This window comes from Branchiostoma floridae, chromosome 17 (genome assembly GCF_000003815.2).
Source record: "Branchiostoma floridae strain S238N-H82 chromosome 17, Bfl_VNyyK, whole genome shotgun sequence".
In the NCBI taxonomy this organism is placed as follows: domain Eukaryota; kingdom Metazoa; phylum Chordata; class Leptocardii; order Amphioxiformes; family Branchiostomatidae; genus Branchiostoma; species Branchiostoma floridae.
Window position 1 is genome coordinate 10,346,271 of NC_049995.1, and position 20,664 is coordinate 10,366,934.

Consider the following 20,664-nt stretch of genomic DNA (forward strand, 5'->3'; position numbering starts at 1 on the left):
GCCCAAAAACCAAGCGAATATGACTAGCCCAAAACTACAAATTACCTGTATACAGTATAGAATTGGAAATGGCATTACCAAAGAAACAAAAAGAAACGCAGGACAAATCATACACATACCTTTCTCTTATGCCCACGCTCTATACAGTTCTCCTCCACATTAGAAAATTGCATCTGTTTAAGTTCAAGTTCAACCATGATTGCCAACAGGGTAAAGGAACTTGAACCAGAACTTTAAACTCAGTACTATACAGCTCTAGAAACACCACAAAGAGTAATAAGCAAACTCCAATTATACCTGACCAACAGATATATCATCTGGTACACTCCCGTCATCTGGCACACCGTCAGTGCCACTAAGACAGGGGATACAAAGTAACCTGATACATTGAAGGTTGCCCCAGGCCAGATGATGGTTCTACACCCAACCGTAATCTGTTTTCAGAACCAAGCAGATATTGGGAGGATGCCCCAACCACACCAAAACAGGGTCAACCTATACAGTATCAAGTTCAAGCACTAGGAGGCCCAAAATCAAACCTCACCACCAGGACACCACCAACAACTCACGTACCAAATAGCAACACAATGGCACCTTGCGTTCCGGAGATACAGCGCACGCCCCGTGCCCGCACAAAAGGTGACCTAAAATGTCACGTTCAAGCACCAAGGGCGCCAAAATCAAAATTGAGAATTATTCAGCCACCGCCGACACATGTGCCAAATATAATCGCGCCTGCACCAACCGTTCAGAAGATATAACTCCGGAAACACCCCTCCCGGACACAAAATTCGACCTGCCGCGTCAAGTTCAAACGCGACAAGGCCCAAAGTCAATCCTAGGCAACAGGCAACAACTTCCCACCCATGCACCAAAAATCGTCGCAATGGTGCGTATCGTTCCGGACACACAGCGCCAAAAGTGCCCCAAAAACACCAAAAATGCCATCTGCAATGTCAAGTTCAAGCGCCAGGAGGCCCAAAATCAAACCTGAGTGTCAGGCCACCACCCCCAACCCACGTACCAAAAATCGTCGTGCTCGCACCATCCGTTCTCGAGATACAGCGCCCTAAATCCCCAGCTTCCAAATTTTCCCACGCCCGTGAAAACCATACCTGCATACATGCAGGTAACAACTGACAGGAAACACAAAGTACCACACAAACACGCGTGTCTGCATCCTCCCGACATGCCATGGGGCTTCCTGTCTCTCACCACTTACCGGAAGTCCTCACTTGACCTTGACCTGACCCCGCTTGGAGAGGGGCTTAAGGAAAGTCGCTTGTGGGTCCTTTGGGAGGATGTTGATTATAAGGAAGCCAGCTGCACGCACTTGTTTGTAGGATAAAAAGTTAATCTCGGAATCTGCGTTAGATCTGTCACTAAAATCCGTCCCTTAAAACGCATTTAGCAGCCACAATGAATGGCTGGTAAAGCTATGGTCGCATTTCCCAGCGGGGCCCGATCGGGCTGGTTTCGGAAACGAACATTTAAGCGCAAATCTTGCTATTGAATAATACTGTAAATGCAGAAACTTCCGCGGTGGATTAATGTTCGCTTCACCGCGAATTTAAATCCACCGCGAACATTATTCCATAGCAGTAAGAGACTACAGTGCATGTTGCTACCGCGAACATAAAACCACCGCGAAAAGTTCTTTTTCCCGCTACCGCGAAATTAAATCCCCGCGAACTTAAATGCATTTACAGTATTTACATACATCCACCCCCCTAAATCTATCACCTGTGACTATTATTGACTCCTGTAGGAACCGTCAAAACTCGGCTTAATTCGATTGCTCAGTCGGAGATCTGGCAAGTTATATTATGGCAAATCTAAGTCAACAACGTGCTTGTCGTTTGTGATTCAAAGTCCATCACTCCGTCTTTTTTTTAATTCCCAGCGTTCGGTTTCTGACCAAACAATGTGTCCGTATGAAAGGCGCTTAATACTACTCTCCAAGCAGAGGTTAAGCTCCGGATGTTTTTTTAACGTTCTTTAGTCGTTTTTATCGGGCTTTTATATTTTTATTTTATCTTGCTGTGTCAAAACCTAACTTGCGTTCTTAAGAAAAATGACAAAATAGAAAGCCCGATAAAAACGACTAAAAAACGTTAAAAAAACATCCGGAGCCTAACCTCTGCTTGGAGAGTAGCTTAATACGACTTTGCTCAATCCTCCTAGGTGTAAAATTGGGTACCTGACTTCTTCTTCTGTTGGAAAGGTTGAAACTCTGTGGAAGGAGAGGGATGGGCTCTACCTTCCAATGACTTGCCCAATGAGAATTGGCTTTTACAATCATCGGACGAATTTCTAACGTCTTTCTAACAATCTTTGCTATATCTACCTATATATATACCATGCAGGGTTGTCACATGTCACTATTTACTTATATTTGCTATTCAAGCTCATTGAGATACATCATTGTATACAAGATGATAACCTTGTACGGTATAGCGATTTACGTATATCAGAATATTTGAGATATATGATATAGCCGACCCCCGGAACAGCCTTGGCATTGTCCTCAGTGGGCCAACTGTTAAGCTTTGCCAACGATATGTTGGACAGGTTTCAAAAACTTGACTTCCTCGACTTAGTTATCGTTGCCCACAATGTAACATGCTGGATAAGACTGTCAAAATACGGCTTTTGTGATGACTGATTAGGCTATGTTAATTTGATTATATGTATGACATTATTGAGAATCCAAAAATTGATGCGAGCGTGTGAATAAAAAAAAGTTTGATAAAAAAGTGGTCAAGAAGGTTGAACACATGGCTGAGCACACAAAATATATTAGAAAATAGATTCTTCATTTTTGTTTTTTCACATCTTATTTTGGAATATTCTATGACATTTTCCCTATATTCATTCTTACCATCCATGGTATATATTTGCTTATTTCAAAGCTGACTTCTATGATTTACATTTTACAGTATGGTTGAAAACATTTATTTATTTATTTTTGGAAACAGCCATATAATCAAATTAACATAGCCTTATTTGGCCGAGTGGGTAGAGTGTTCACTTTGCATTCGGTAGGTCGTGACTTCGATCCCTGGCCGAGTCATACCAAAGCCTTTAAAAATGGTAAATGCTGCTTTCTCTACTTAGCACTCAGCAATCGGGAAAGAGTATGAAAGTTGAACACACACCAACTACTACCAGTGGACTAGCCCCCTGCTGTAGTGATTGCACAAAGTGGTGTGGCCCAGGGCTACTGAAACGGAGATGGGCGCCGCCCTATGCGCCATCAGGCGCGGGATGGAACTTGGACTTGGACTTTATTTGGAGCGGAAGTTCAAAAGGTTCTGGGAAGGCGACCATGTTGTAGTAAGGGAAGCCAAACCGTTTTCCTAACCGGTGGGTGGTCGGGGTTATCAGGTCTTGGCAGAAGTTCTGCTCTATATACAAAGACAAATTGCCAAATTGAGTATCAGTGTCACGTTGGTTTAAGGTGTCCTCCCAGGTTAAATTGACAGTTTTAGATTCTATCTTTTTTTACCAAATTATGTTTTGATAACTACCGATAGTTAGTGAATATCAATATACATCAAATTTACGTTTATAACATTGATCATTATACACATGGAAACATAGTTTCATGGCAGCTGTAGTGCTGTATTTTCTCTTAGAATGTTATAAGGGACAATGAAATTGATGTAATAAAAGTCACGCCATCAATATGGTCCAGAAATCGTTATTAGAATTTTCCCATATCCAGAAATCAATTTACTAACTGCAATCCAGTCTTAATAGTAATGAAAAAAACAGATGGAATGTCAAAATGCCAATTTAGACAGTGGAAACTTTAGGTTCGTCTGTCGCGTGCGACATACGAGAAGGTCACGACAGCAAGTCGTGTGTTGGTCGTGAAAGTGTCTTACTAGTCTCTGTTATTCTGCTCTCTTTATATAAAGAAAATTGAGTGTCAGCGACACACTGGTTCAAGACCGTTTGCTCAAGACCTTGTCACGAGTGGCGTACGACAAGTTCACGACAGCATATCGTGAGGTAGTCGTAGATGTGTCGTTAAAACAATTTCCCTTTTTGCGCTCTCCGTGAAGAAAAATAGTGTGTTATGGGCACCGCTCAACCATTTCACGTGTGTCGTACGACAAATTCACGATAGCCAATTCGTGTCGTGAATGTGTCGTATTAACCTCAGCTTCCCTGAAACAGAAAAGCGGAACATTTGGTGCCACTAAGCGTTCCAGGAGTATATTTATAGCGGACTTAACCATGTTGATGACCTTGGAGGTAAGCCAAAGGAAGAAAGTTGCGATGTTTGGACTTTTGTAATTCCCTTAATCTGTTCTAATTCCTTTAAGGCGACAAAACGTAGACATGCTGATCACAACGATGTCTACCTCAATTCCATGAAATATTTACCTTCGCCAAGAAGGTTATGTTTTCGATGCCGTTTGTATATGTGCCTCTGTGTCTGTGTTTTTTGACGACGCCTCAGAGGAGTCGTCAAGTGGTATATATTGCATTCAGTCTGCAAAAATTCTAGGAATTGCACAGGCATTTTTCCAAGAATGCTACTACTCCACAACATTATGCTGGGTATGCAAGTCCCCCCCCCCCCCCCCCTTAACCTGTTCCAGATGTATCTTTGGTATGCAATGTTGGAAGATTTAGGTCACCATTGTGCTGTACCGGGGATAGTACATTTCTGCTGGCTGTAGGTTTATGTTACAGGTGGGCTAGTATATTGTGCAGGGATAGTGCGACAGGGAAGTTACAGTCTATTTCTGATTTGAGCTGTATTGTTGTACCCTCAATCGTCGTCATGGCAATAATACATTTTTATTGCCAGTCTTGTTGCTATAACTCCGTGAATAGTTTCATCAGGTTGGGACGTCACCGAATAAAGAGACTCTTTTTACACAGCCCCACCTATTTCTACTAACGTTTCGGTGACCGTCGATCTGTCGCCTTCTACCTGATGATAGTTGCTAGAAAAGCGAAGGCCAAGTTCGATAATGGGACTCCTAGCGGACTTCTACAGCACCACAACGGAACTGCCGGTTTTGATATCTCATGTTCTGCACAGGCTATATTTGTCATTTTTTAATGGTAGATAACTCCTGAGATATCGAAGAAGTTAACGTGGTGTAGGTTAGGCAGATTTTAAAAAGAGAATGAATAACTCAAGAAGAAGATGGCGAATCGTCATGAATTTTGGTATGCTGATAAGGTATGAAGTTGTGGAACTCTAGTTCTATGCTGTGTATATTACTTACCCAAGCAATTTGTATCTTTTAGCCCTTTGAAGGCTTTGACCAACCGTTACAGGTTACACAAAATAGAGTACAAAGTTTATTTTCTTAAAAGTAGACGTCTCAATCAGTTAGAACTAAGTGGTTTTATAAAACCCTTCCCTATTGGACCACTACAAATGTAGTGGGGTTTTTTGGGACTTAGAGAAAGCTTAAGCTTTTGCTGAGTATAGTATGTTTGCAATCTTTCTTAAACATGTACATATATTATCTTTCAATCTAAGTAACGTCCTTACTGGTTGGTGTCAATTGGAAAAGGAAATAGTTCTCTCTCTCTCTCTCTCTCTCTCTCTCTCTCTCTCTCGATCGAGAGAGAGAGAGAGAGAGAGAGAGGCCTCCGCCGAAGTGAATATAAGTATGCAATGGCAAATTTTGCCTTTTAAAGCTAAAATCATAGGCATCATAAGCGGAGACATGCAGCGGAGTGATCCGTATAGATCATTCACAATGTAAATAGCCCCACAAAAAATATCCCCAGGTAGGCAGCCATTTTGTTTTTCGATTCACAACTTGTGTACATCTCCTACGACCTCCCAAGGACACAAACGCTTGAGACGATTATATCCATTTATTTGTCTTTCTTGGGCTCAATAGTTCACCAGTCGGTCAAAAGCACGAACGAAAAATAAACTCCCTTCTGACTTCAAACCTGCAGAAACATACAGAAAAGTACAGAGTAAGATTAGATACAGGTGGTGCCGTATATTTAGATTGATAGGGTTATTTCATTGTGCACGTGATTTCGAGGGGGATAGGGTATTTTTCGCGCGAGAAGAATGATGGGATTTTACGAAGGAATAAAACAATGCATTGATTTACAAAAGGCATTGGATAACAGATTATAATTCAATTAGCAATCTGTCTTTCTGAGGTAAAGACAAAAGAGTAAAAATAGAGTTGGAAAGGGACATGGAGGAATGTAGACACCCCCATTTTAGATGGAAGGGTCCACTGTTTGAAGCCAGCAGTCTTTGAGTGTTGCTTGGTGTTTAATTCATGACCCGTGAAGGCGACCAGTGTTCTATGTGGGTGAGCAGCTAGCCTAGAACCACAGGCTTCTAGTCGCACTGTTACAACAAGCACCGATTGTGTACAGTCGATCTTAGAAAGCCTTACAAAACCATAGCTCTTCGTGTATCTAGGATAAAGGTTTGCGAACCCGCAGCCCGATGGCACACAAAGTTTTGTCTGCACGTAAAGTTCTACGGCGTGTCTGCGTGCTCCTTCCGAGCTCGTACGTAGGCAGTACTTACCACCTACGGATCCCCAAAGATTGCCCACGTTTTGGCACGTAGACAGCACGTATTTGCACGTACGGCGGGTTGTACATTTAGCTTTACCGATTCGATTACCACAGCTAGAAGCCCGGGGTTTGAGGCTATCCGGGACCGCCTGTTAGTGTTTACAGACTGACACGTAGACGGCTTGGGAGTTAACGATCTGTTGAAGGAAGACACACGACCGCCTGGGTGGTGAAAAATGTCTTAAGCCTGTTTAGAAGAAGTCTTGTTTAACACACAAACGGCGCCGAGTCTCTTCTTTAAGACTGTATCTCCTGTACTTAAGAAAGACCAGTTTACATTAACCCTCAAACCACCGTATGGGGTCAAAACTGACCCCAGACGTATATTAATATGTGCCATTATGACATTTCTGGTTAAACCCAAATTTCCTCCCATGAGTTTGTTTGTATATATGTTTTATAACTTGCCATACGTTTTTACAAAGATTGGCTGATTGTTGATTAAGTTATCGTAGAAAGTTTATGTATGGTCCAGTGGGGTCAAAACTTACCCCAGCATTTTTTTAAACAAACTTTGGAGACCCACGCCTTAACTACTTATTGTATGGTCATGAAATTTTTAGAGAGTAATGTACATATGCAACGAAATTATCGTAGTAGCTTTTGTGTCATTATCATTTTATATGACGACGCCATGACGTAATTTAGCTTAAATTGGCCGCCATCTTGGATTTTGACTGATGACGTCATCAAATTACCATAAATTATGAATACTAAATCATGAAATTTACGGTTAATTTTATAAGATGTCATGAACAAGTGTATTTAGCCAAGAAAACCTTAAAACTTGAATGTTTAAGCCAAAATTAGAAAATTGCGTAATAAATATGCCTGTCAGAATTCCATTGCCATGGCAATGTGAAAAATTATGAACTTTTTTTTATTCACCTAAATTGCTTGCTACCAGCATTTCCTCAAAAGGGACCAAGTTTGGTGACCCTAGCATAAGCTATTCAGGGGCTATGTGACTTTAAAGTTTGTGCGGCATAAAAAAAACCTTACCCGGTCTGAATAGCATTAGAGCAAAATGTGGTCCCCATGATCTTTCGCATGAATTATGATAATGAGCTAGAATTATTCTCACATAATCATGTCAAACTGTCCCACATAGATTAATGAAGCTATACATATATAAAAATCACAAAAAGAGTTACCTAGAAAATTGTACTTGTACAAAACGTTATGGGGTCAGTTTTGACCCCATACGGTAATCTACGTCACAAAGAAGGTACGGTGGTTTGAGGGTTAAGACTTAGAAGTAAAAGAAGTGTCGGTACAAGTAACAGTACAAAATCAAAAGGGGCCTAAAAGGGCACCGAATGTTGCAAAAACAGTCCTAAAACACCAAGATAGGTCTAAATGTAAATGCTTTGTAAATGCGTGTATATGTGCCTTGTAACTACTTGTATGACATATTGTATATTGTTAAGTTAACAGAGATATCCCTTAGCAATAGTCTTCGGCTACTTGGATAGCCCTGGTTGTATGTTTTATACATGTTGAAACTCGATCAATTCCTTACATAATCCTTACATAAACTGAAATGAAAGTTGTGAATAGGATACTGAAATTGTAAGAAAGAAAGGGTAACGCAGAGTTTTTCTAGCACCCTCCAGCCTTTGATAGGTAGCACACAAGAATAAAGTGAATCAAACTCCCCTGGAAATTGTAGACGTTATTTATAGTCGCCGCAGTTAGTCTTGTAGTAGGTACAACAATTTTCTTCTCGCCACCAGTGCACAATTTGGACATCGTAAACACTAATGATTTTATGGACTCTGTATGGCGGTAAGAGTACGTAAACAAAATGAGAGGTTAAAACCTCTTTATTACCCTTAAGAACCTCGATTATTCGAGAGAAAACCTCGCAGGACTATTTTGATCATCTTTAGACAGCCTAAAAATATCGTCGCCGGCGACGTTGTCGACAACAACAGTCGCACGACTATGAAAGTGGTGTCTGTTTGAAGTGAAGTTTTGTGTCAGTCGGGCGGTTGTGAAAAGAGAGGGTCGGCATCTGTTTACTATTTAGGGTTCACACTTTGCTGTACGGAGATCAGAGAAAAGGCATGATTAAGACATAGTGTGAACAGTTGCACACTTTTATCCCTGTGCAGTACAAAAGCGGTTACTGTTAACCATAACCCTTCTCACGCAATACTAAGAATAGATTTGCGTGCCCAATCCTTTATGTTGTCTTCACTCAAGCAGATGAAAGAATTCGCAAAATTAAGAACTCTTTTCTTGTAATGTTTTACCCGTCATTTCTGTAACGCTACCAAATGTCACTAAATGATGCAAAAAGGCCTGAACACCGAGTGTGCGATTCATAAGTCTAGATATATGGTGCTTTGTAAGCGCCTGTGTATATAAAACATATAACAACCTGTGTTGTAATTTGTATATTGTTCAGTTACCATGGGTAGCCCATGTTAATAGCTAGTTAGGTAACCCTGACCCTGTTTTGTACAGCTTTAATAAATCAAATTAAATCAAATTAATTTCTAACATTATCTTGGAGATTACCTCCTCGCATTGTATTACGTCTCAATATTACAACTGTGTTGATGGCAAAAATTAATAAGATTTACATATACTCTCCTTTTTTTCTAGGATAAACCGTCCAACGTTGACAAGCTAAACACCAATGATGTTCTCAAGAATAATGCTGAAAAAGTCACAAACTCTGGCCACAAAATACAACATCCACAAACATATATCACCGGAACTGTCCATAAGGAGCCTGGTGATAGGTCAACGTCTGGTGGTACGTCATCATCCGGAAGTACGTCATCAACACGTCATACTGTCAACCGTGGTAGACGTCCTCACGTTATAACAATGGTGCATAACATCAACGTCGGCAGGAATCCGAGCGGACGTGCGTCATCAGCAGGGAATGATGGGAGTGAAGAGAACACACAGCATGTTAAGATAATTACCCATAATCCCAAGCAAGATTCAGACGACGTTTCCGGGTCGAATCTTATGAGGGCGATAAAAGATCGTTTCAAAATGGAGGATCTTGTCAACAAGAATATGATGACGATGATGAAGTTCTTGTTAAAAACTGTCTCTGAACATACTGACGAAATTTCCGGTCTCAGACACGTCATTTCCGGTTTGCAAGCCGAGCTGGAAAGCGTCAAAGAATCCCAGCAAGCTCCGCCGCCATTTATAGAAACTCTACCAATCACGAGCAACGACACAGATGACGACGCCTTTAACAGAATATACGGTGAAACGTTAAATGGCAGAGTAGCTGTATTAGAAAACCAACTTGCTAAAGAAACGCTTGAAAAACAAAGACTACGAGAGGAGGTTGAAACCTTGAGGAAAAATCAACTAGATTTTGATACAAGATTATTAGAAAGTGAGGGCGCAGTCAGAAATATTTCTGGACAATTCAGAGTCATTGCGAAAAGCGTTAATACATTAGTACAGCAAGGAAATGAGACCATTGGAATCCTGGGTACTATGAACAATGGTGGGATGAATCCGGAAGTGACGTCAGTCCTGGAACAAATGCGAAAGAACGTGACCATATTAGGAGACGAGCTCGTCAACTTGGTTGAACAAATTCTCGTTGGAAGAGACGAGATTCAAGAAGTAGACGAGAAGTTGGACAGTATTGACGAGTTCTTCCAAAACTTCACCGGCGAAATCAACACCTTTACCGACGAAGTCTACGACCTCTCAGAAAGAACGTTTCGAACGGAAGAAGAACTTGGCAACGCTACATTCGACATCTATTTCTTAAAGGAAGATGTTGCCGGATTGAAGTCTAAGACAGTCGCTAACAACGATTTCTTATGGCGACACGAAGATAGGCTAACGTCTCTGTCATCTTCTATATCCGATCTGAAAGATGAAGTCGAGAAAAAAGAAGAAGAGACGAGAGATTATTTCGACAAAAAGATAACCACGCTAGACGACGTCATAGACGAAAACACGAAGACTATTCTACAGATCGGTAGAGTACAGGAAAGCGTGGCCAATGAGCTTGTTTCTGTGGCGGAAACGACGAGAAACAACGACCAAACTTTACGCGACCACGAAGCCATCTTGAACAGGGTGGCCATGGATCAGAACTTACAGCGAAAAACACTGGACGCGCAAGGGGGCGCTCTTAACGATGTCATAGACATCGTTAGAGATATGAACTTAGGTCTTCCTACTGCTGTCGCGAAAGGTAAGTAATTGTTCCAGGTTTGCAAAGCAACAACTATTTTGTTTTACCCTTTGGTCTATAGGCGCCGCCATTTTTGTTTGTGATGTCATAGGTCAGCCATCGTTGTTCTAAACGTAACTATACGATTACAAGCTATAGCTAAACCTCCTACTTAACTTGGATGTATTTAAGGTGTACATTTATGTTATGAATCTTATGATATGGATTATTTTTTCTTCTAGACTGCGCGGACGTATACAAGTTTGGGCAGCGGCAAAACGGCGTGTACAGCATCCAACCGGAGGGGTCACCTGAGGTGACGCAGGTGTTCTGCGACATGGAGACGGAAGATGGCGGCTGGACCGTCATCCAACGGAGGGGCAACGGGACCGTGGACTTCTACAGGTCAGTAGTAGAGTAGGAGCCACCGCACGCGCTGGATTCAGGTTGAGTAAGATAGAAATTGGCAAGACAACATCGCTGTTGCGAAGACACGATCTTACATTTTGTCAATTCAGGAAAATCAGATGATATTGTAAGATGGGGGTTACAAATTAAGCCACGTTTGGGATTGTGTTCTCGCCCCAAAGCGCCACCTACATCGACTACATGTAGCGGCGAGAAGCAGAACTCAAATTAGAGGCTCTGAGAAAGATGTCTAATAGGCATTGAAACGTAGGCAGTTTATATTAACTGGTTGTGTAAAAGAAAACTCTACTTTCTCATGACCTACCAACCCAATTAAGTTATTTTCGTAAGGTATTGTAAAGTTCAACTTTTATGTTTTGTTGTTATGTAGGACATGGGAAGAGTACAAAGCCGGGTTCGGATCACCTCACACTGAGTACTGGCTTGGGAATGAGCTCCTACACTTGTTAACGGACCAGGTAACTTTTTTTTTAATTTCCAAGAGTTTGATAAAGTACGTTGTATTACTCTACATTGTATTTTTTCGCCGTATTTATGATTCTTTATATCATTGAAAAATGAATAAAAAATCGGTCACTGCAGGTGGTTTCATATTATTATATTTGACAATGTGAATTTGTAATGCAGACTTGTCAGCACATTCTACCCATTTCTTTCGTCACGTGTCCAAAATAGTGGGTGAGTCGTTTTGAAAAAGACCAAAGGATCAGGCCAAGGTTTGATATGATGGACAAAACCCAGCTTTATAATCAATTTGGGTTGATCTCCAAGTGAATTTTCTTTTGGAAAAAGTCTATCCATGGGCCAAAATACTATCCAATAAGCCAGTTTCTGTCCATAGATACTGTCCATGCCAACAGAAGATATGCTTTTCCATCATGATGCAGATGCCATACCATGATTAGTATTGGTGCGGATTTCCTATACGCATTTGTTCTATATTTATCGTAGGGTGAGTACGAGATGCGGATTGACCTGGAGGACTGGGTAGGGATGGCGGTGTACGCGAAGTACAGTACCGTGTACGTGTCAGATGAAGGCAATTCCTACAGAATCCGCCTGGGGGAGTACAGTGGAGACGCCGGGGACGGACTCAGACTGGGCGATAGGTAAGAGGCTTTAAAACACTATCAATTGGTGTAATTTCGTATTAAGTACGTCATAATGACACAAGCGTTGTCATGATAATCTTATTTCACATGTACGGTATTCTCTGAAAATTTGGTACTCAAACGATACTCAGTTTGAGAGTTACATGGAGCAAGGTTGAAAAGCATGTTCTTCTTTTGACCACCCCCGTTCTCCTTTCCCGCCAAATCCTGATCAGGACCTGACTGAATTTGAAAACGATCAGATTTTGTCTTAAGTACTTTTTTTTCAAATGGACCCCGTTCAGGTGATTGAATGTTAATGGGTCAGACATGGCGTAAAGTTTTGATTCCAGAAAAATTTCGAAACAGTCAGTCAAAAGAGATCATGTTTTTGTCTTTGTTTCATCTATTGCGCTTTTATCTAAAACCGTTAGGAGGCGCTTCAGCACCAAGGACAAGGACCATGACCGGTGGGAGGAGGGTGAATGTGCCAAGTACAGCAAAGGGGGCTGGTGGTTTGCATGGTACGTACATGGCTTCTTTTTAGTTTTCAGTTTTGCCTGTTTGTTGTACACCATAGCTTCAATTTTTGAAATATTTCTTTTGTCATACACGTGGATTTAGATTTTAAATATAATTTGAAAACAAGAAATATTCGATATGAAATTACAGTGAATATATCAAAATGTCGAAAATGTCTTCTTCGTCAGGTGTACCAGTGCGAATCTGAATGGGGTTTACCGCCACACCGGTCCGTACGATGGTGACTTGAACGGTGTATACTGGTACCCGTGGAAGGGCACTCGATATTCCCTACGTAAGGTCTCCATGAAGATTCGTCCCAAAGAGTTCAACCAAAAACCCTCTGAGCGCGAGCTGGGAGATTATTGGCCAGAGGAGGACCAAGCCGTGAATACAAATGGCGGTTTAACGAGAAACCCACGCTGGAAAATTGATGAGGGTCCACATGGGGGTTTCCAGGAAGACGAACCGATCGATTCGTCGGAGGATTATCCAGAAGACTACATGTTTGGGGATCAGTTCAGAGGTCCTGATTTCCCACTTGAAACAAAATCCGATCGTCACCAAATCCAGTCAGGCCCTGATCAGGATTTGGCGGGAAAAAGAGAACGAGTGTGGTCCAAAGAAGAAAGTTTTGAAGATCCCGATTCGTTTCGTGGACCGGATTTTCCCGTAAACGGCTTCGGTTGGGATCGTGCAGGCAGTTATGATGTTGGACCAAACCGTGATCTATTACCAACACATAAAGGCGGACACAGAGATGACTTCGAGGACGATTAAGTACTAGTTATCTACGATACAACAAAAGACAACAAAAATTATGCACATTCAAATTTTAAAGACCATTTCTGGTTTTTCATTTTTTGTATGTTCAAAAGTTCACCATACCTTTCTCTTGTTTTCTTGTTGTCAATAACTTTGATTGTTGATGAATTATTTTTTTGCCCTATAATAGGGCTGGTGCTTGATACAAAAGCTATATTTGCTGATTTTTCATTGATGTGTTTTAAGACGATACAAATATTCTACAATAAGGTGGTTCATGGTTTAAACTGCGCATACTCTGCGAAATGCAATGTGGGTAATATGTCAAAGGTTAAGTTTCGCAACTTTTCAGTTCTTGCAGCAAACAAAAAGTTTTTTTCTAGACTGCAGTCAATACATGTCCAGACCTGTTTTGTTTTGTTTACGTCTTTGGATCTTCACCCATGACATATTACCCACACTGCATTTCGCTGCGCATGCGCAGTTGGAACTCCGAATCCCGTGACGTATTGATTTACCCACAATCCTCTATGAGTTATAATCAAGGATTCAAGGTGAATATACTTCTCACTCTTTATGTTGCATCTGACACAAAAAAACATGTTGTTTTGTATCTTTGTCGTTACATATCAGCTATGTATACAGGGTAGACCATTCTCATGTATATGTAGCACGATTTTAAAACATTTCGTCAGATTTTTCTTCATGTTCAAATTCTACAAACTCATCCAGAAAGAACGTAAGACCTAGGTTTTAGATACTTTTTATGTTTATGCTTCGTTTTACATGTTCCTGTTTCATATTAGAGAAAATTGTTCTTCATATTTGTATTCATTCATTGTGTATTAATATAGTATAGCTATGTAGTAAAAGTTATTCTTTTAAAAGTCTTCTGTGTAAACGTATAGATTGTTCCTACATGTACGTCTGTAAATATTGGAATTTACATTTTGCTGTATTAAAGCTACTCATATACAGCGGTTTGTAAAAACGTTATACCCGTTGCCTTCACTAAATTTTTTTTTACGAGTTCGTCAAATGATTTGCCATATTTTACATAAAATCACCACACTTCGATCGATTTGAAAACACATAGATACTGTTTTTTCTTATCTAATGAGTTGTATTTACAACATGTATTTTTGACAAGTGTTCGAAATCGCAAAGGAAACGTGAAATCTCGTCAATTCTCGTCGGTTGGAAGGCGAGACTGGCGAGACTTCGACACCTCTCGGTAGCGTTGCGTCACAAAGAAGGGATGTCTCTGTTGAGCATGCGCACTGATGTCAGTGTCGATGCCCGAATCGTTCACCAAACCTAGGAAAAAGAATGAAGTAAAGAAAATCTGAAACTACTATTATCATTATGATATAATTTCAAACTTGATCAAAGCGCTTACCAACAAGCTTTCGATCAGTTCTCTGATCCTTTTCAAGTTGTAATGATCCAAAGCCTATGACACACATCCAGACCGGAAGTGTGACGTCAGCAAAGGTCAAAGGTGTTTGGAAGTCGGAATCGGCCCCCGTCTCGGTAGAGGGAGACTTTATTTTGTGTACAGTTATAAAGATTAAAATTGTATCATAATGTTGATTACCGTCACAGATGAACTTGCATTCAAGTACTATCCTCTAAATAAAAATAAAAATATCATTTTCAGGCATTTGAGAAAAGTAAATATAGATTTTGAATCTGGAATGAAAAGTTTTCTAACCTGAAAGCCCTTCGTCCACGTAAGCATGCAGTTCCTCCAGACTGCGGTTGATTCTATTGAACTCCCTCCCCACTTCCAGCGACAGGCGCACCAGTTTGTTGTTAATGGCCGTCACGTCTTCTCGTAGTTCCGCCATTTCTGGCAAGGACATAAAAAAATGACATTTTCCACTCTTTGTTCTATTCCTCACTGGAAAGTGATTTTTCTATTGATAATGCTTTTTGGACAGCATAACGCAACAATGTGACACTGCACTCAAGTTAGAAACTTATATTAAAGGTGTCGCATACACAGTACAGACAGAAGGTAAAGGAAGTCAATTATTAGTGGAAAATTATTGTTGCGGACCAGTGCAAAAGAGCAACTATGAAGCTTTTTTAATCGAAAGATATACACTAATCATGGTTAAGTAAGCATGTGTGAAAAAGGGATTAACTGTGACGCAAATGTATGGTACCTTCTCTGTCAACCGCCGCTTGCATTCGCAGTTCTTCTTCCAGTCGGCTTTCCTGGCTCTTGGCTGAGACTTTGCCCTGTCGCCTCTTCTGACCCTTCGTACTGGAAGTTTTCTTCCGCGGTTTGTTCTGTCTCAAGGTGGACTGGAAGATTCTCTCCGCTTCTTCTGGAGTCACTGTCTCTTCTGTAGACGTTGTGGTTGGTGGATCCTCTCTCCTCAAGCCTTGTCTTGTGGCTAAGTCTCGTCGTGGACCCAAATCTCGCCGCGACGGGAACTCTCGCCCGAGATCTCGCGTGCGTGTGAAATCTCGTCGCTGATCCAAATCTCGTGTGGAGATACGAGGGAGAGTGGGGATCGTCGACTTTTTCTTTCTCGGTGACGTCACTATTTCTAGCTGCACGTGTATTGGTACATTGTCTCCAAAAGTACGAGCGATTGCGTTACGACAGTCGAAAGCTGCTGTCAGAATTTCAGGCAAGAGATTTAGAATTCCCAAATTCTCTTTCTTTACTCTCAGTTCGGGGGAATGTTCTAAGACCGCGTCCGTAACAGACCGAAGAAAGTCATTGTCTCCTTGCAAGACCCTCCCCCACCTCCGAAACGCGTCTTCTACCGTCTTCAACTCACTACTTACAAGTTTTCGTAACCTTGGCATGATGTTTGCCCTCACTTTCTTACGAATGTTTGCAAGTTTATCCAAGAGTGAGAAGAAGTCGCGAAGGACGGCAACTTTGCCCTTGAAGTAGACATAACTTCGCACAGCGTCCAAGGTCACTATGTCGGACCCTTTGCCGAGGTAGCGAGTTTTCCTCAGTTGAGCGTACACGTTGTTGAGCGTTGTTATGAAATGGTCCCTCTTGGAGTCAAAGGAAATGTATTCGTTGTACATTTGCTGGACGTCTCTGGTTAGACGGTGAGCCTCCCGCCTGACCGCGCGCACGGCGGACTCCATGCGTGGGGACCTGTGCTCTGGTGCCCGAAGAGCTAACGCCATCCCTTCCTTGATCTAGAGAAGAAAAAGATCGTATAGTTAAAGTACTCTACAAGCAGAGTATGGTATCCAGACACTTGTGTTGGTCGTATTTCAGTCGTTTTTATACGGCTTCCTATTTTTGCCAGGTTTCCATTTCGTCTGTTTAGCTGATAGAATTAGAATCTGAAAGGCCAATAATTTTGTCAAAAATACGACAAAACCTTGCTTTTTCGTCCTCTGAATTTACCTTTTTCCTGAAACCTAGAAACCTGGTAACCATTTTCAAAGGACCAGCTTAATGGTGTACATGTCTTACTTAGCCCAAGTCATACTATGCAATGACATCTTTCTACGGCTTATATTTCCAGCCGGCCTTTTCTAATTCTTAGTGAAGCAATTGAGACCAACCCCGTAAACAAAATCACCGGCTTGTACGAATGAACTATGACGACGGGCAGCACTCCCAGTACCGTAGAGATACTGGCGAGTTCGCGGTGGCATGGTTACCAGGCTGGTACCAACTACATAATCCTCGTTATACACAAACAACAGCGCTTTTGTGTCAAACAAACATTAGGTCCAGGATCTCAAACATTGCTAATATATTTAGAGGAGTTTGCTAAGGGGACTATACCAGTAATCATGGCTTACAATTGTATGGCGGAGCAGTTTGTATACAAACAAATGATAACATGATAACATGTGAGATCGGTGGAGGTAAACAGTGCATTAGGCCAAGAGGTGTATCGTCAACATGACGAAACATCCGCCATGCTTGTGACGTCATTTTCAGACGACAGCTTGAGTATTGTGTTAAAGCCCCCCTCCCCCTAACATCATCATTTACTGTCCCTACATTTAACTGCGGGACCGAACATCCCCTACAGAACCTGTACATAAAGATTATAATAAAAATGCAATAATTGATGAGGTAAAAAATCGTTTGGTCACGAAGATGACGTCACCTGCTGAGAAAAAACATGAGCAACCGAAAAAAGCTAAACCTACTCATTTGCTAGTCACTACAACACTGTATCCTTCACAGAAACGACTATGGATTTACCGACACACATATATTTAGAACTATACACTTGAAGTATAGCCTTTATACAAAAATGAAAGGCTATGCTCACGTACGAAATCACACAGTTTTTCAAATAAGCTCAAAATACCGTCACATATCCACGTCCTTTCAGTATTCAGAGTGGCAAGCAGCAACGACAATATATTTAGGTAGCTCTGGACATCTCTATAGAGGGCTACTAACGATTTTTGTGAGTCAAGTGCTCCCAAACATACGTTGACGGCTCTCTGAGAACAATTCTGTCCCCACTTCATACAAAAACAGGGAGTATTGGAGCTCAATTGCTGACGGCTCTCACAAGCACTCTTGATAAAGTAGCGTTTTCATAAGTGTTTTTCTGGATCGATGGACAACAAAACAAGGAGTGAAAACACACGTGCACTTGGTGTTGGTTTCAAGACCAATAGAACAACATTACCTGAACAAGAGGACTCGTTGGCATTTCTAGCCCTCAAAACACCAAGATTGCAGCGTAGCGTTTTAGGCCTACAAAAACGTTGTTTCCGATAACGGACCTGAAAAAAAGTAGGGCTTGTAGGTAGAAATTCTTTTTTACTTTTTCTTTTTTTCTTCAGATTTCAGTGTAAGGGATCCAAAAACCATCGTCCAACAATGTAAAACAGAGAAGCATGAAACAATTACATTTTCAACATCATTTTCTGATTGTACGAATAAACACTGTACGATCACACATTTCTATTTCGACAGAGATGAGGAGAACATATTGAAAAAGGTTTCTACAAATTTTGTTAGAAACTTCTGTCATCTTTAATTTAATTTGCCAACGCCAGCGGCCGGCCAAAAAAGGTAGGGTAACATTTATTTCGCTATGGTCAGATCACCAGAAACACCGCATTTTTCTAAGGTCTTGTGTACCGATTAGTGGTACTTATACATATATAACATATCGCCATAACACATGTACAAGAACGTATAGAAAATACCTTTTTTGTTGCCTTTTAGGAGCAAAATCGGCTAGGTTCTTTCCGTACCCTTCCAAATCGAATACTGTGTCTTGTGTGCGTTGTACGTTACCAACGATACAAATACCCCAGTTCGTAAAGCAATAACTAATAGGCTCTACTCTTAAGTGTTGTTTGTGCAAAATGTTTTAAACAGTCACAAACAGTTGATACTTTCGCCATTACCATACTTGTGTCGTGTGGAACAAGAGTAGCGGTCAGGACCTAACATGGAATTATAATGAAGTATAATTAGAAACATTGTCATTAAAAGTAATGTTTTTTGCCCCAGCTTTGCGGTATTGGAAAAGATTTAACAAGAATGAAAACAAAGATTCTAATTTTGGCTGTCTTATCTTTTATTTTTGCTCGGGTTGCTTACTGTATAAACATATACAACGCGGCATGATTTTGGACCCGATCACATAATTCATACGAACGTCGTACGATCACAAACTGAGAGAGTTTTGAGCACGTGGCTTTGAGATAGGCGTGTACTTCAGCTGGAAAAGGCTTTCTTATACCTTTGGGGGCTTCTGTTGAAAATTCTGCGACTTCAAAATCGTACGATGTGTAACAACAAATGTGATGCGATGTAAGATTGAAAGACATTATTCTTGTTACTAGTTGAAACGCCTTTTACAATTGTCAATTTCCATGGTAACCAATATATGCACAGGTAAATCTCTAATACGCCTGACGCTACTTACGAAGCTACTTGTGTGAATTAATGAACTGTATTTATTAACCCATTCGGCTGGAACTAGGAACTAACGAATTTACTTAAGCCTAAGTTAGTAACCTTAACTTATCATGTGTATACAAGACTTAACAACATCCTGGTGGTTAACAGGAACATGTATATTTGCATTCGCTGTTGTCCTTGCAACAAAAGAAGTACAGTATGTCACATGACGTATACCGTAAAAGGGAGAATATTCGCGGGGATTTGGGATTTCAAGGAACGGAAAAAACGGAGTTTTTGTGGGGCTTTACTGTTGAAACGGCCATGCAGGGGTTTACCGTGTAATGTTAAGTACTCGCGGTGGTTTTAATTCCACAAAGAAAAGAACACTGTAAAAAGGGGGAATATACCCCCCCCCCCCAATATATATCGCATTTTACAGTTACTAGAAAGGTAACGCAATAGGTGATAGAGCAAAACATAAACATGGACCAACGACATCGAAAATTCTTTATTGTGGATTTTTGGAGAAGTATTTATGTATATAGCTTAGCAGTTTGGGGGTTGCTATGGCAGAAAAGACTTGTAGAATTATTTGACTAGAAAATATTTTGTCTTCATCTTGGAGGGTTTCACATCCTCACACAGTAGTGGAATAATCATAAGTTGCCAAAAGAGACCAATTCAAGGGCTCTGGTCTATATTCGCAGAATGGCCGTGTGGAATTTATTTAGGAATTCATTTCATGAACAGTTGACATAGCAGGTTAGCATTTGAGGTACGTAAGTTTTCATGGTCTGAAGTTTGGGTTCTTGACAGACTTGACACGATGACAACTTCTTTATATCCACTTTTCCATTGGATTTAATGCATTGACTGGCATATTTGACATCTATCGTTCTAATGCTTAGTACTATATACGATATACCTAAACGTAAGTTTTATAAGCAACATTGGTAACTATTCTTCACTTTGACGGCGCCAGAACGCTTCTGCTTTCCGCGCAAAGTCCCGGATGTCCTGAGAGAAGAGCTCGGGCACCTCCAGCGCGGCAAAGTGTCCCCCTCGCGGCATGGTGGTGTACTGCAGCAGGTTGCGCAGCCGCGAGTGGCACCAGGGCTCGGGCGTGTGGAACAACTCGTGTGGGAAATCAGCAATGGCGGACGGAATGTCAATAGGGATGCTGGAGAAATATAAAGGGGAAAACAATGAGAAGTTTA

At 41.1% G+C, this 20,664-nt stretch overlaps 3 protein-coding genes across 3 annotated transcripts in view; 1 reads left to right on the forward strand and 2 right to left on the reverse strand.

Annotated features, from left to right (window-relative positions):
- Nucleotides 1-14,580, forward strand: part of LOC118404530 — a 26,599-nt gene extending 12,019 nt beyond the window's left edge. The window contains exons 2-7 of the mRNA XM_035803669.1: nt 9,205-10,783; nt 11,005-11,167; nt 11,562-11,649; nt 12,143-12,300; nt 12,717-12,806; nt 12,993-14,580. Of these exons, the coding sequence (XP_035659562.1) occupies nt 9,205-10,783; nt 11,005-11,167; nt 11,562-11,649; nt 12,143-12,300; nt 12,717-12,806; nt 12,993-13,584 (2,670 nt within the window). The 3' untranslated portion in view covers nt 13,585-14,580. The remainder of the gene's footprint in view (nt 1-9,204; nt 10,784-11,004; nt 11,168-11,561; nt 11,650-12,142; nt 12,301-12,716; nt 12,807-12,992) is intronic.
- Nucleotides 14,129-19,039, reverse strand: LOC118404532. The gene is made up of 4 exons (XM_035803673.1): nt 18,742-19,039; nt 15,741-16,746; nt 15,284-15,421; nt 14,129-14,886 (listed from the first exon to the last, which is right to left on the reverse strand). The coding sequence occupies exons 2-4, from the start codon at nt 16,732-16,734 to the stop codon at nt 14,753-14,755; spliced, it is 1,266 nt and encodes a 421-aa protein (XP_035659566.1). The 5' UTR covers nt 16,735-16,746; nt 18,742-19,039; the 3' UTR covers nt 14,129-14,752.
- Nucleotides 19,040-19,429: 390 nt separating this feature from the next.
- The window catches only part of LOC118404531 (epoxide hydrolase 1-like), a 10,198-nt gene continuing 8,963 nt past the window's right edge, over nt 19,430-20,664 (reverse strand). Inside the window, exon 7 of the mRNA XM_035803670.1 lies at nt 19,430-20,627. Within this exon, the coding sequence (XP_035659563.1) occupies nt 20,405-20,627 (223 nt within the window). The 3' untranslated portion in view covers nt 19,430-20,404. The remainder of the gene's footprint in view (nt 20,628-20,664) is intronic.